This window comes from Salvia splendens, chromosome 9 (assembly GCF_004379255.2).
Source record: "Salvia splendens isolate huo1 chromosome 9, SspV2, whole genome shotgun sequence".
NCBI lineage: Eukaryota > Viridiplantae > Streptophyta > Magnoliopsida > Lamiales > Lamiaceae > Salvia > Salvia splendens.
Window position 1 is genome coordinate 28,976,558 of NC_056040.1, and position 14,946 is coordinate 28,991,503.

At 34.2% G+C, this 14,946-nt stretch overlaps 2 protein-coding genes across 2 annotated transcripts; both read left to right on the forward strand.

The window, feature by feature from the left end:
• Window positions 1–1,410: 1,410 nt before the first annotated feature.
• Window positions 1,411–4,622, forward strand: LOC121746819 (telomere repeat-binding factor 4-like). Its single transcript, XM_042140753.1, has 5 exons — window positions 1,411–1,721; window positions 2,040–2,251; window positions 3,389–3,470; window positions 4,042–4,246; window positions 4,346–4,622. The coding sequence occupies exons 1-5, from the start codon at window positions 1,572–1,574 to the stop codon at window positions 4,372–4,374; spliced, it is 678 nt and encodes a 225-aa protein (XP_041996687.1). The 5' UTR covers window positions 1,411–1,571; the 3' UTR covers window positions 4,375–4,622.
• A 2,202-nt stretch (window positions 4,623–6,824) lies between these two features.
• On the forward strand, window positions 6,825–8,679 carry LOC121747740 (bidirectional sugar transporter SWEET4-like). Its single transcript, XM_042141840.1, has 6 exons — window positions 6,825–6,968; window positions 7,411–7,447; window positions 7,707–7,923; window positions 8,008–8,169; window positions 8,250–8,372; window positions 8,455–8,679. Exons 1-6 carry the CDS (start codon window positions 6,926–6,928, stop codon window positions 8,575–8,577), a joined length of 705 nt encoding a protein of 234 aa, XP_041997774.1. The 5' UTR covers window positions 6,825–6,925; the 3' UTR covers window positions 8,578–8,679.
• Window positions 8,680–14,946: the final 6,267 nt, after the last annotated feature.

Sequence of the window (14,946 nt, forward strand, 5' to 3'; positions counted from 1 at the left end):
TTGTTATTTTTTAGATTTCTTCAGATGAATTTTAAATATGAGGGAAAAATAATAAGTTAAAATAAATAGCTTGATTATTTTTTAAAATAAAGGACAAGTTAGAGAGGAAGAGAGAAACTATATGCTCCCTTTCCCTTTTGTCCCTTATAAATATAAATTTTTAAAGGACACCCGGGTAAGTAAGAGAAATTTTGAAAAAAAAATAATTAAAGTATTATTAATGAAAATGGGTCACACCTCTTAAAGAGAAAAATGTTTTCAAAAATAGATATTACATAATTTCAAAGGGCGGACTAAAGTAAAAATAGTTTTATTTTTTTATGAATCAATTAATGAAATATAAAAACGTTAAGAAAATGTATAAACAATACTCGTGCATAACCTAAGGGATACATGCTAACTAGGAGGCTAGCAAGCATGGAAGGGAGAGTTACACTTTTTAGGAGCAATTGTGGCCCCTAAGTAGTGCTCAACATATAGAAACAAATATCCCATACAATAATATGATGAACTCAAAAACATGAGAACAAAAGCCAAAGTTGGCATCTCCTCTTCATACTTTCTTCACCGTAATTGTGCAAAAACCATGATGTCATCCATGCTGACCTCAAATTTGGTAGAGGTTGGACCTCGTTAAAACCTTTAAGTGATAAAATTCAGTGAGAAAAACTCCCTATGAGGAAAAAGAGTACCCTTGTAACTAGGAGTGGAGAGTGGCCGGAAGCAGGCAAATTAGATAACTCTTGAGATGTGATTGCTCATGTCAGTAGAGAGAGTATAATGTAACACATGTTACTATCTTCACTTCAAACACAATGTGTTTCGGTTCAAATGCAACCTCCTCAAATATTAGTGAATTTCAGGTCCTCCATATTAAGCTCACTTATGCCATGAGAGATTGAGAGCTAATCTTCCAGCCTTGCACATGACATTCACTCCACTTTCTTTTCTTGACCATTCACTTGATGGTCGTAATCAGTCTATGAAATCCAATTATCGCTTGATTTCCCTCCATAACCTCTCTTATATCACACTAGAAGAAGATGGTGATCACCAGACTTAGTGTGTGCCATGCACAGTGGATAGTGCGGGTCGATATCCATGTACCCCAGTCTGTCCCTTGTTGGCAGGTTGCCTTTGATGGCTTGCCAGATTGTAGACGAGTGTCACGCGACACAAAGTCCTTCCATACGAATCCGAGACTCAATTTTCGTTCACCCTTTGATCTGAGCCATGTACGGATGTATATAAATGTATATATATATATGGAAAGTTCAAAACAACTATCATTTGAAATTATTTATTTTTCCATAAAAACTAAATGTCTCATTAATTAGGCATGGATCTATTTTTAACCTTTTCTTTTCAGGGAAAGCACTATATGGAATAGAATATTCGTACTAAATGAGAACATAAATCATTACGGAGTAAAATTTATTCAGCAATAAAATAATCTCAGATTATGATGTAGCCGTCAAGAATTATTGCTTTCTCTCCGATACATCCCTCCAATCCAAGGTATCATTCAAATTCTGTGGCAATCCGGAAAAATTATTTGTTTGCTCGGCGCGATGGGGAATCCGAAGCAGAAGTGGACCGCCGAAGAGGAAGAGGCGTTGCGCGCCGGCGTCGCCAAGCACGGCGCGGGGAAGTGGAAAATTATCCACAGAGACCCTGAGTTCCATCACCTCCTCTCTTCTCGTTCCAATATTGATCTCAAGGTAATTATTTTCTCTGTAATTGACTATGGACAATTGCAATGTTATCATCAATTTTAGTTTTTTTAAGCATTGTACTGAATTTATAATTGGTTATTTTTCTCTACTTTTTTTGTCCATCTCTCTCTCTCGTCGTTTAGGGCTGTTTATATACGAATAGAGATACGCTGCTTAATATTCAATTTCTCTCTCCATGTTTATTCATAAACTACAAGTGTTGCAAGCTTATTGAATTCATAAATGGGATAGAGAATCAGGTATCGTGGTTGAAGTAGATAAAATGTGGCTCTTTTATGATTACAGTTGGTTTTTCTTTAACAGGATAAGTGGAGGAATTTGTTTCCTAGTGGCCAAGGTCCAAGAGATAAATCAAAGGCAACAAAGGCGAAACCGAATCCTGCTGATGCTCCTGCTACTCCACTGCCAACTTCACATACCTCGGGTTCAGTTGCTCGGTCGTCCAAGGATGCATCTACAGATGTTGTTATGATAGACTCTTTAAGACCCTTTCCAGAGGGGATTAATGCTGCCAAGTAATTGTTCTCCACCACTATTGGCTTAAACAAGTTTGTTTGTTTGATGTGTTATGTGCTTTACCTCAAAAACTAGTGGAGTGCTTATTAATTTAGTTTTCTATGTATTTATGTATATATGTATGTGCATATATGTATGTCTGGAATCCTCAACCATAGGCAATAAAACTGAGTAAAGATTGTTTTGATATCACCAGTCTTTTTTTATCTTATTGTCTCTGTCGGGAGTGCATATGCTTGTCAATGAATTGGATAGCTAATTTAGCACTATAAGCATCTACTGTAGTAGCAGGGTATGAAATAGATTGACGAAGATAATATATTTCAGGCAGTTTAACTTAGATGCAAATATGTGCTGTAGTGTGCCAATAGTGAATAGTGGAGGCTCAAGAATAAGGATACGAAGGATGAAGGTGGAACAGTACCCAATGCAGTATTTTTGGACGATATAATGAGTTTTGGTGTTCAGTTTAGATGCTTGGACATCATCTTAAGAATCTAGAGCTTTTACAAGTTCAAATTTACTTTCCATGTAAATTATTAATATTACTAGTTGGTTGGTGAAGTGTTTTTTCCTTAACTGGTAGAATAGAGCTTGTATGTATTTTATTGACTGCGTAACAAACTAACAGTAAACATATCATTATTTCAGTAAACATAGACTTTAAATTTCGATAGTTCTGCATTATTTGGCTGCACTAATTGATCGTTGGATCCCATGTATATTAGGTTTCAATATCATGAATTGACCTGGAGACCCTTGTAATGATTCTACACTGGCTAAGTTCTAAAAAATGCAACTTTAGTCTGGAAAGTTTTTTCGTTTGACATTAGTATATCAATTGAGATGTTTGTTGTTTCTGGAGTTAAGAACGCGGTGGGAAATTGTGGAACTTACTCATAATTGATTAATATGTTCCTATGTGCTTCTACTAGACTTCTAGTTGTGGTATTAAAGACAGTGATAATGAAGGAAGACAGAAATAGAATACAAAATGTCTTATTCTTGTATTTTCCCTGATAAGCATGTTCTCATATTGGCACACTCTCCGTCTTCTTGTGACCTGAATTTCTTGATTTCTGGTAAAATTTTAATATTTATCCTCTTGTAATGCATGGCATTATTGTTTGGTGCAGGTACAATACAATGAAATTTGAGACGTCGTCAACTCTTAAAAACCTAAATGGTTTGGATTCTAGTGCAATAAGCTTTATTGAGGTTGGTACATTTGGTTCTGATGAATATAGTTGCATGCTACAACTCAGTTTCTACTGAAATATTTTAGGGCCACAATCTTCTAGTGAGATTATATTTGACCTCTTAAAGTTGTGTAAATATTCTAGAGGCTCATTAGTAATATTTTTTTTGTTTTATAATTGGTCCTCGAATTGGAATTTGTTACCTATCATTTTCTGCATGTTGCTGACATTTCACAGAATTATGGTTAGGAGCATAAAGATCGTGATGTTATATCCTTACTATGGCTCATTCGCTTAGCTAATTTATTCCTTTTCTTCTGTCTTCTATGGCCGAAACTCTTCATGTAGAGTTAGATACATTGAGCCTCTGTTTTAGTGTGAACATTAGAATTTCAGTTTGCTTTATTCTGCTGTTTTAAGCTGGATAGAGAAAGGCTGTTTGGATCAGAGATTGTTGTTGCCATGTGTTTCATTGTCACTCTCATCTTGTAAATGTTTTTTGTGCTTATGAATTTCATTTTACTTAAGTTTGTGCTTATAGTGCCTAAAGAGTAAAGATATTTCTGCTTCTGTGTTGAATATTAATGCAGCAAAAGCATGAGGTACCAATTCAGAGCATTGGTTGCCTTGTCGATAAAGTGGAAGAGGCAGCAGCCTCCGCTGCCTACCAAATTGCAGAAGCTGAAAACAAATCATTTGTTGCTGTTGAATCTGTGAAAGAGGCGGAGAGAGTAGCTAAAATGGCCCAAGACAATGAATCACTCCTACAATTCGCAATGGATTGTTTCAATCAAAGTAAACTTTCAAACCCTTGTATCTTTTTCTCTACCTCATACTGATTGATAACCAATTTATTCATCTATAAGAAACATGTTTCACCCATTTTATCCTCAGCGACAGGCGAAATATTGGTAATGGCATAAGAATTGTTGCTGCAGTGGTGGTGGCATTAAGGTTCGGTGTTCTGCAGTTCGTTACCAGAATCTTGCCATGGTTCCTGCTGAATTTCGATAGGTTATTTAAACTTTAGGATTTGAAAATATTACTAGTATTGCTTGTGTAGTTTTAGTAGAAGGTGCCTAGGGTTTCATATTTATAGCATTTCTCGTCGTTTTGTTTTGCAACGACAAGAGCATCCTGAATGAGTAACAAGTAAAATATTTAGGGAACATCTCGGAGCTCATTCTTTCTTTGCTGCGTTTGATTGCACGAAGAAACTTCTTCGTGTAGTTGAACCTCGATAAGGTGTTATCATCACCAACAAAAAGTAAACTTCATCTAAATCCTTATCCTGCTCATAGGGCTTGAAACTTCTGCACAATATATCATCTAAAGAGTTTCTAAATCCGGAAAGACAAAGAGAAGCAGAATCTTGATATGGATTTCTTTTGTTGGATTCATTTCATCACTGCCATTTTCAACTACTGCAACAACAAACAGAACACTTTTCTCTCTTAGCCACTACCAAAATTTTTGGCCAGTAAAATTTGCATAACATTAACAATTTTCAGTACTAAACTCTTCAGCAAAAAAATGTGCATAAGATTAAGAGTTGAAGGTTAATAATAATAATAATAATCATCAGAAATTGGTAAATCCTTTCATGTCTTAGTTCTTTTAGCAAAACATCATAACGAGTGATAGAGGGATATAACAAATGATACAATCAATAATTATTAGAAATGATATATGATCATTATCGACTAATCTAGAAGCATAGATAGAAGTAGAAACTGGAAACTTCGAAATTTCAATGAGAACTATGGCAGCAGATGTTCATGGATCTAAACAAACTAACAGAGTTGAATATGCAATAAAAATTATTCGTTTTACTATAATATTGATAATTTTCTTCATACCCTTTATTTTGAGAATTTTAAATCGTGATCCTAAACCTATGCAAGGGTACAAATTTCCTAAAAAAACACTAAGCATGGTCAAAATTATGATGTGTCTTGCAATTTTGAAATAGTTCCATGAGGTAACCAAGATATCAAGCACGGACAAAACAATTGATGATTCAAACGATGCAGTTTCTTGACACACAAAACAAAGTTGTTTCATTAAAATAATTTCTTTTTTCTTGCATGTTTCTTTTCTTTTTATTTATTTATTTTTACAAACACTCCCGGGAAACGTCTATTGACGTTGTGTGCTTGTCACTTAGGGCTAGGGTCATAAGTTGCCGTGGATTGCCTAGAGTTGTTAGGATCATCAAATGCATATCCGAATTCTACATTTGTTTAAATTTTATCCGTTTTAGGCCAAGTTGATACATGCATAGATTGGCTTTTGAGTTACTCTCATAAAATCTCAAACCAATTGAAAACAATATTGCCACAACGACGTATTGGCTCCTAGCAATTGCACAACATCGCCATTGTCCCTAGCAATGATGTAGCGTTGTTGCGCGATTCACGACTTCCTGCGATTCTCATCACGACACTCACACTAGGGTTGATGCAATGTTGAATCACAAACCACCAAATAAGTTTTTATTTTTTGGTTATTTTGTCTCATTTTCTTTAATTAGATTTTTTCGGGCTTTTTTCTTTAATTAGATAGAAAATACTTAGAAGAGTTCTTAGTTTGACTACTAGCTAGAGATCTTACGTTTTCTATTTGGTTTTAAATAGAAATAAACTACTGGAGTTCGTGGTCCAGCACGAATTTACAATGTAAATGGTTAAACTATGAAAAAATAGGCGTGCATGCAAAAATTTATACTATGATTTATACATTACACCATGATTGATGATTTGCATAATAATAATCAATCATACTTGCAGAATATGAATATGCATAGGGTGTATTTTATTCCTTAAATCAAATTTTACCCATTTGATCAATGCACGGTTTATAAGGACTTACGATATTCCACATTAAGACATTTCTATCCCAAGCACAGTTTGCACCTTTTTTATACTAATAATAGTGTTAAGTTTTGGATACATTTGACTACTTTTATCTATGTTTTTTGGGGTAAATATATGTATATGGTTTATATTTATACATAATTCGCTTACTATTTTTTAGTGCTTGTAGTCGAACTAATTTCTGAATTTTCAGATGTTTATTTTGATCATTCAAATTATTTTTCTTGGACGTCCTTCTCTAAATGACACATTTGGAAACATCACTCTCTATTTTTTTCATCCATCTTACTTTATTCTCTTCCTTAAACTAACAAAATAACACTAAATAAAATATCCGAAAAAAGAAATGGTTCACTTAGAGTGGGACGGAGGAAGTACTGTACTACTACTCCTTTATCCTTGAATGATAAAATTTGTTGGGTTGAGTCGTGACTGAACTATAGTATATATATCTGCATGTGCTGAAATTGAGAGAATAAAATTCTGTTAGCATTTCATTATAGCAATTCAGTTGGGCAAATTTGTCACGTTCTCAGCGTGATCGCCCCTTCACCTCTCTGTCTCTCTCTCGGAAGATACAGTACCTGCTGCCGTGAAGATGTACGGACAAAGCCTCGCTCGTTTCATCATCGGCATTGTTGGTTTGTGCTTCATCTCTCTCTTTCTTTACGTTTTTTCTTTCCTGAGTATTTTTTTTATCTGTTTTGCATGTATGCGTACGTGAGTAGTCTACAGTTTTAGTTTTAGTTTTTTTCCTTGCTCCAGAACTGATTCCGTGTAAATTAGATTTGATTTCTACGGCGATTGATATAGCTTAGTGAGAAGAAGATCGATTTGTTTTCTTCCATTTGTATCGTGATTTTGGCGCCATTTTTTTATCGATTGTTTATTCATTATGTGGAATATACGAACTCGAGGTAGTCTACTCTATCATAAGAGTAAACACGATCGTTGTTTTCTGGAATTCTACTTTGTTCAAATCTTAATCGGAGTATGCAACATTTCATTATGAGTTTATCCGTTTGCTCTTTGCGCATTTTTCTTCATGGAATTAATGCGAGCTCTTGAATTCGTTTGATGTAGGCAATGTCATCTCTCTGTTGCTGTTCCTGTCTCCAGCGTAATACTCTCTCTCTCTCTCTCTCTGTAATTAATTTAACCCAGTCAGAAATTGGAAGGAACTAGATTCAGATTGTGAAACCGATTAAGATGTCGTTCAATTTAGCTTAGCAATTAAATGGTTGGCTTGAACATTCTCAAGGAAGATGCAGGAAAAGGAAATATCTCATTTATTCCAATAATCAGATAATCTTACTTAATCACTCTTCTATTATACATTCTGCCACTCGGTTTTGATAAGCTGATGACATTCACAACAGGCCAACGTGTCTGCGAATATGGAGGAACAGAACCACGGAGGAGTTCCACCCCTATCTGTTCCTCGCCTCGGTGTTGAACTGCACGTTCTGGGTATTCTATGGTTTACCAGTGGTTCATCCTGACAGCATTCTTGTAATCTCAATCAATTCAGCTGGCCTTATACTGGAGCTGATTTACCTCATCATTTTCTTCTGCTACACCAATAACAGGAATAGGGTAAGTAAGTAGTTATGATTGGCCATCTTGATGTTTATGTAAGTGTTGTCAAAAATGAATGGTACTGATTGTTATCTGCATCAGGCTATCATATTTGGTATCCTTATTGTAGAACTCATCCTTCTTGGTATTGTTGCTGTCATCACACTCCTCTGCTTTCACTCACACGCCTCTCGCTCCATGTTCGTGGGGATTATCTGTGTCGTGTGTGGGATCATCATGTACGCCTCTCCTCTGTCCGTCATTGTAAGTTTCTATATCTCTTTATGCTACGACTACGAGTTATATATTCCTTGGCCGATCAAAATTGACCAACTCATCAATAGGGACAAGTTATAAAGTCACAAGATGCTGAGTTCATGCCGTTTTGGGTCTGCCTTGCTGGTTTTTCGAATGGGATCGTTTGGTTCATCTATGCCTTCCTCAAGTCTTTCGACCCTTACATCGCTGTGAGCTCATTGCGTAACAATATGAATCATCCCATTGTGCAAATTCTGGATTGATCTTATACATGACTATATTTTGGTGTAGATTGGAAATGGACTTGGAGCAGCTTTTGGTTTGTTTCAGCTGTGTGTGTATGCTTATTACACATTTATGGGTAAGAGAAGTGCTTCGGTTGATAGTGAAGTCAAGCATTGTGAGATTGTATGATTGCTTTGAGAGGAGAGTTATTCAACTTTGGATATTTGCAAATTCTTCCAGCTCATGATTCTTTTTGCTTAGACTATGTTTTTTAAACGATTCAACTAACTATTCCTGATTGATCTCAGCCTCTCACCTACATATGAGTTTATATATTTAGAGAGATTGCTATTTTGCGTAATTTCCGAGTTATTTGGCCTGGTTGGGTTTCTAAATAGTGTATATTTTTATATAATACATAACTTCTTGAAGTCGTTTCTAAATAGTGTATATTTTTATATACATAACTTCTTGAAGTCGTTTCTAAATAGTGTATATTTTTATATACATAACTTCTTGAAGTCGTTTCTAAATAGTGTATATTTTTATATACATAACTTCTTGAAGTCGAAAATGTGTTCGAATTAGTAAGGTTATTTAGAAGCATAAATTTGGGCACCTAATTAGTTATGGTAAGGTAATTTGAAGCATAAATTTGGGCACATAATTAGTTATGGACATTGTTAGGTTCCAGTTCCAAATTATGATCACAACACGTGAATGTAGTTCCCCAAAAAGTTGGCTCTCTTAGAAAAAATGAAAAGATTGCTAGGACAATAGAGTATCTATATTACGACTGATTAGGAATGATCACGATAAGGTATATATATTACGACTGGTGATCACAGTAGAGTATCTATATTACGACTTATTAGGAATGATCCTATATATATCAAGAGTTGTGTTTCTAAGTAGTGTGTTTGATAATTTAATTAAACTTTTAAATTATTTAAAATTTTTATTTAGTGCAAAAGATAGAATATTATGGTAATTTTTGTGTAGACTAAAATATCATCAATAATATGTATACACAAATTGAAAGGGGGAACTATGGAGGACAATTCAGTAATTTCCACTATCTTGATTCAATTTCAAATGGAATGCCAGTTAGTGATTATGATTGTTTAGATTGAACATAGATTCGATGGAGTATTTACTAAAGCTAATAATATAAGTAGCAAAACACACGATTAAAGCCGGATAAAAGCTTGTAAAACATACTAAACAACGCCTTACCTTATTATAATTGGAGAAAATATACAAACTTGTCATACTATCTTTTTAACACTTTCCTAAAAGTATCCCAATATTTTTTGTACGCAGTATTTGAACAACGTACAAAAATATCTATAATTAAGTTTTGGGGGTTTATATTGTGAAATATGCAGTTAGGGTTAAGAATACGAGTTATTCTTACTTGGTGAATATAGGATTAGGAACCCACTTCCTCTTTGGCGCGAGACGTTCATTTTATGTCAGTTTTTTTGTTAAGCTTTAAACAGTATTTTTGCACTGTTTCAAGCTATGTACAATATTATTTGGCCTTTTTTTGGTTTTTTTTAACGGAGCAATTTAAAGTTAACTATCAACTAAAATTGTTGATGACAAGGAAACATAAAAATACAGAAAAATAGTCAATACTATTATTATAACCTCTGATTCAGGATGAACTAAGAACATTGAACATAAAAAATCCTGTTCAAAATGAAGAAAGTAAAATTTTCGTGATTTTTCAGCCAATTGAATTGAGTTAGAAAATACTAACTTCGAGCCTTCGAGGAGTATGTATAATAAATGCGAGTTAGAAAATAGTAACTTCGACATTCTTAGTTCATCTTGAATTAAAAATTTTCCGATTGTATCGCTAATGTTTTTTTAATTTTTAATGAATTTTTGGATTCAAATTCAATTATTTTCGAAAAAATTGAGTGCTTTCTCGGTTCTCAACATTGGACTAAATTAACTTCATAGTCTTGACCGTTAATTTTCAAGTCCAAACATATGGTATATAATCTGAACTAGGCAAGAATATTATTTAGTATCAAGTCCTAAATTAAAAAAAAGATCATATATAAAAGAGCAAATGTGGACTTTATCTTAACACATTTTAACAAAAACATGTCACAATATTTTCTTATATTTTTCCTCATAATTAATCTATCGTTTAAAATTTGACAATGAACCCACTATTTAACAACATACAAACCGGACCTTTTGATTAAGGTTAATTCAAGTCAAAAGGCACGTAGTAAAGAAAAGAAAAAAAAGAATGTCAACACGGTATCAACCGTTGCAGTAGACATGTTAAAAAAAAGAAAAAGAAAAAAAGAGATATTTTGAAATTTGAAAATAATAATAATACTAATAATAAATCAATTGGTGTCACCATTTGTGCTCTCCCGGGGGCCAATTATAATCACAAATTCACAATTAGTTTATTTTAACTTATTTTGATTTACGTTTGAGTTCTGCTCCATCGTTATTTTCTGACATGTTTGGTGTTGTGAACTGGGAGGGCTACAAGTTTGTTAATTGGTCGAGATTGGTCGAGAAGTGATGAAATTTTTATGAGCCTTGTCTGATACCATATTAAATGGTAAAGACGACATTACATAAAAGAAGAGAGGAATATAGTTTGTAACATGCTTGATTGTAATCATTATGTTATTTCACTATATGTTTCCCTTTAAATAGAGATTTACATAGTTTTTGTACATGATAAAACTTGGGGAAGAGAATAAAATCAATTACATTTAGGGCAAACTTCCTTAAAAGTCATAAACTTTTACTAAATTTCAGTTTTTCCCACGAACAAAAAAATTGTCGTATGATGTCACGAACTTTACAATCGGTTGTCGTTTTCCCATGGCGGGTTTTCCGACTATGAATCCAGCTAATGTGGCTGCCAAGTGTGTGTTGAGTGGATGATGTGGATGCCGAATTTTAAGATGATGTGTCTTATCATCCTCCACCACTCCTCATCCCTACGTGTACTCTCTTCCTCCTCTTCCTTACACCCCGGGACTCCGATCCCAACCCCGACTCCACCATCAACGAAATCAGTTGACCTACTCTCTCTCTCTCTCTCTACAAACCCAAATCCCCAAATCTCCACCGCCACCGTAAGCAATAGGGAAAGGCAGAGATGGTGGGAGGATCTCCACTTTGACAGTTATGGTTCTTTTTATTTTGGGCTTGTTGGATAAAAATAGAATTTGGAAGACGACGGTTGCTGAAGCGAGGGAGCCGGTGGAGGAGGCGGTGACGACGGCGGAATTCGGAAACTCAACGGCGGAGGAGCTTCTTGGAGGAGAGAATCCATATTCTCTTCTTCTTCTTCTTCTTCTTCTTCTTCTTCTTCTTCTTCTTCTTACTGTAGAGAGAATTCAAGAAGACTTTGTTGAATACGCCGCCGCGTCTTCTCTCACTCTTACTGCATTTCTGTGCCGGCGGCGGCGGAGGTTGTGATGGTGGCGGTGGCGTCGTCGTCGCGATGAGATTTCTGTGTTTCACACATTTATAAATCTATCTTCTACTCGTCTTCCTTTTTCCGCGCTTTTTCCCGGCTCCGTTTCTCACTTTCTTCGAATTTCGACAGCGGGGCTTCCTCTACCGGTGGCAGAGGTGGCTCGGGTGGCGAGACGGGATTGATCAAACCCAAATCTTTGTAAAATCTCCTGCTCGATCTCCCCTCTCTCAAAGCTTCACCCTCCCTCACTACCCTCTTTGCAACCTCCTCCGGCGGCGGCGCTACCCATTCAGCCGGAAAATTTTTACCACCCGCAGTGGGTTTATACATAAAACTACGTCGTTTTTTAGCTGTAGAAAACGATGTCGTTTTATGAATTTCCCACGATCTCCATGTCAGCTTTCAGGCTTGCCACGTATGCTAATTTTCATCCGGAAACCATAGGGTCGGGTCAAAATGGGAGATACCAGCAACCCGACAAAGTTCGTGACATTATACGCCAATTTAATAGTTCTTGGGAAAAACCGAAATTTGGTGAAAGTTTGTAACTTTTAAGGCAGTTATTTATTACATTTAATACAATAGCAATCTATTTCCAGACTTAGTGTGGTGATTTGATTCTGATTTGTTTTGCTTTTCTAACAAAAACAATGTCTTTTTCTAGAAAATTTTTTTTCATCTCTTCGATATTACTTGCATATTATTTGGCACACTACAAAATATAAAGATTTTTATATTGAATCACTAAGCCCCAAGTAAGAAAAATAATCTATGACCAACTTAACATGTTCACTTGAACTCAAACACAGAATTTTTAGTGATCAATGTAACCCTAAGTTTTATGCATTTTATAGTCACATGCCCAAATTGATCCGTCAATTGCACCGTGTATATATATCAAATGAGTACACACGCTTGTATATTCACCTAAATAATTATAGTATGAATAAGTACTCTATGATAAGGCTGGAGAAAAATACTGAATTACTGGCCTTATCATACCAAAAAAATACCGAAAAAATCGAATTTTGGGTATACCGTGATTTTCGGTACGGTATGATACCTTGCCGAAATCTTTCGGTAAGGTAACGGTATGAATTTTCACATACCGCGGTATACCGCTGCATACCGAAAATCGGTATGTACCGTAAATTAAGGTATATACAGTAAAATATAAATATAATAATATAAAATATATTTTATATATTTTTTAATTATAAAATCTATTATGAAATATAAATATAATTACGAATAAAATATATTTAATATATTTTTTAAATTATAAATAATATTTTAAAAACTCAAATTATCTATTTTCATTGATGTTGAAAGTAAGGTATGCCGCAAAAGTACGGTATACCGAACTTCGGTACAATATACCGGAAATGAGATACGGTATCGGTATGAAAATTCGTCATACCGAAAATTTTAGTAAGATAATGGTATGATTTTTTCGCATACTGAATTTATGGTGTGGTGGTTTTGATAAGATAAACCGTACTTATCCACCCCCAGTGGCGGACGCAGCAAAAATTATTGGCAGGGGCTTGGCTTTACTGTATATTCCCTTCGTTTTAAAGAAGATGACCCTTTTTTTTAAACGACACGATATTATATGCAAGTTTTTTTTTGTGTTAAATAGATAGAATGAAGTATGAGAGAAGAAATAAAGTAGGAGCTAAATAAATTTCATTTTTAGTAATTAATCATCTTGAGTGAGACAATATAAAAAAGAAAGTGGATCATCTTCGGTAGAACAGAATGAGTATAAATTCAGATAATGCAGAGATAATTTTTATTCAATTTTCAGTTTATTTTAAAAGGATTACCTAAAACAAACTAAAATTGGTCTTCGTGTTATCGAAAATGCAATAAAATATGGTGTACTTTTGATATATTAACAACAAAATTACTAACTTTGTAAGAAAGAGATAGGTTATAATAAAACATTTAATAACCCATTTAATATGAATGAACTCCTATTTAAGGAAATAAATTTTAACTCCTTTAATAAATATTTCTTCACGTTAAATACGTTAAATTTATAAATCAATAGGATTTAGAATTATAAATGCAATGTGTGTAACACGCGTGGGAAGCTGCGTGAGAAAAGCTGAAACTTTACTTTAAATATAGTTATTATATTATTAGTCACTTCGTTCTTCTTTACCAAACGTTCTCAATCTTCTTCTTCCGCCATTGCTGGTACTTTCCTTCTTCTCTAATTTCAAATTTTAGCCCCTTCCACCCAATCAATTTTCAAAAATTTAATCTTTGAGGACATATATTGGGAAGGGCTGAACAAGAATTCCAACCAATTCGAAAATGATAGAAGTAGAAAAAATAATAAAAAAAATCATTTGGCAGGGGCTTAAGCCCCTTGTCCCCTCTTCCTGTGTCCGCCACTGTCCACCCCTATTCTATGATACACATATTGCTTGATATAATTGAATAGCATAGTTAGATAGAAAAAACAACCATGTGTTGCATTCATGTGTTGTATTTAATATGCATAAGCTATGTTGTTCAAGTCGTTTTCGATATTATCCATAAGCGTTCTATAGGTATATTTAATTTATGAATAAGACACCACACAATTCAGAAACTAACATATATAGCTAGTGTTTAGGTTTCACTATCAAATATTTAAATTGTCTTAGGTTGTCATATATACAAGCCTATAATGTGTTCATCAACTTGATCGTTACAATGATCAATTTGGGGAGTACTTATATTATTCAAATTTTTTACTCCACAGTCGCAGATCCGCTCTAATAGGGTGAATATTCAATTTTTGGTTCGGTTTTTTTGATCAAATTGAACTGAATTGAAAAATTAAAATTTTGTGACAATGAAAATCGAACCAAACTAAGCTAACCAAAAAATCAATCCGAAAAATCAAATTTTTATAAAGATATCAAAAAAACCAAACCCGAAAAACCGAAATCGCACATTATATCCAAAAAAATCTAATAAAAAAAACAAAATTCCAAAAATTAATTTTCCAAAATTAACACAAAAAATATATTATCACCCAATTGCTAAAAAGTTACATTCTTTATAAAACCTACGTATATTATATAATACAG

Coding starts and splice junctions, on each gene's coding strand:
- LOC121746819 (XM_042140753.1), top strand. CDS start 1,572: ATGGGGAATCCGAAGCAGAAGTGGACCGCCGAAGAGGAAGAGGCGTTG. Junction 1,722..2,039: donor GTTCCAATATTGATCTCAAG/GTAATTATTTTC, acceptor TTTCTTTAACAG/GATAAGTGGAGGAATTTGTT. Junction 3,471..4,041: donor GTGCAATAAGCTTTATTGAG/GTTGGTACATTT, acceptor ATATTAATGCAG/CAAAAGCATGAGGTACCAAT.
- LOC121747740 (XM_042141840.1), top strand. CDS start 6,926: ATGTACGGACAAAGCCTCGCTCGTTTCATCATCGGCATTGTTG. Junction 7,448..7,706: donor TTGCTGTTCCTGTCTCCAGC/GTAATACTCTCT, acceptor CATTCACAACAG/GCCAACGTGTCTGCGAATAT. Junction 8,373..8,454: donor CTTTCGACCCTTACATCGCT/GTGAGCTCATTG, acceptor ATTTTGGTGTAG/ATTGGAAATGGACTTGGAGC.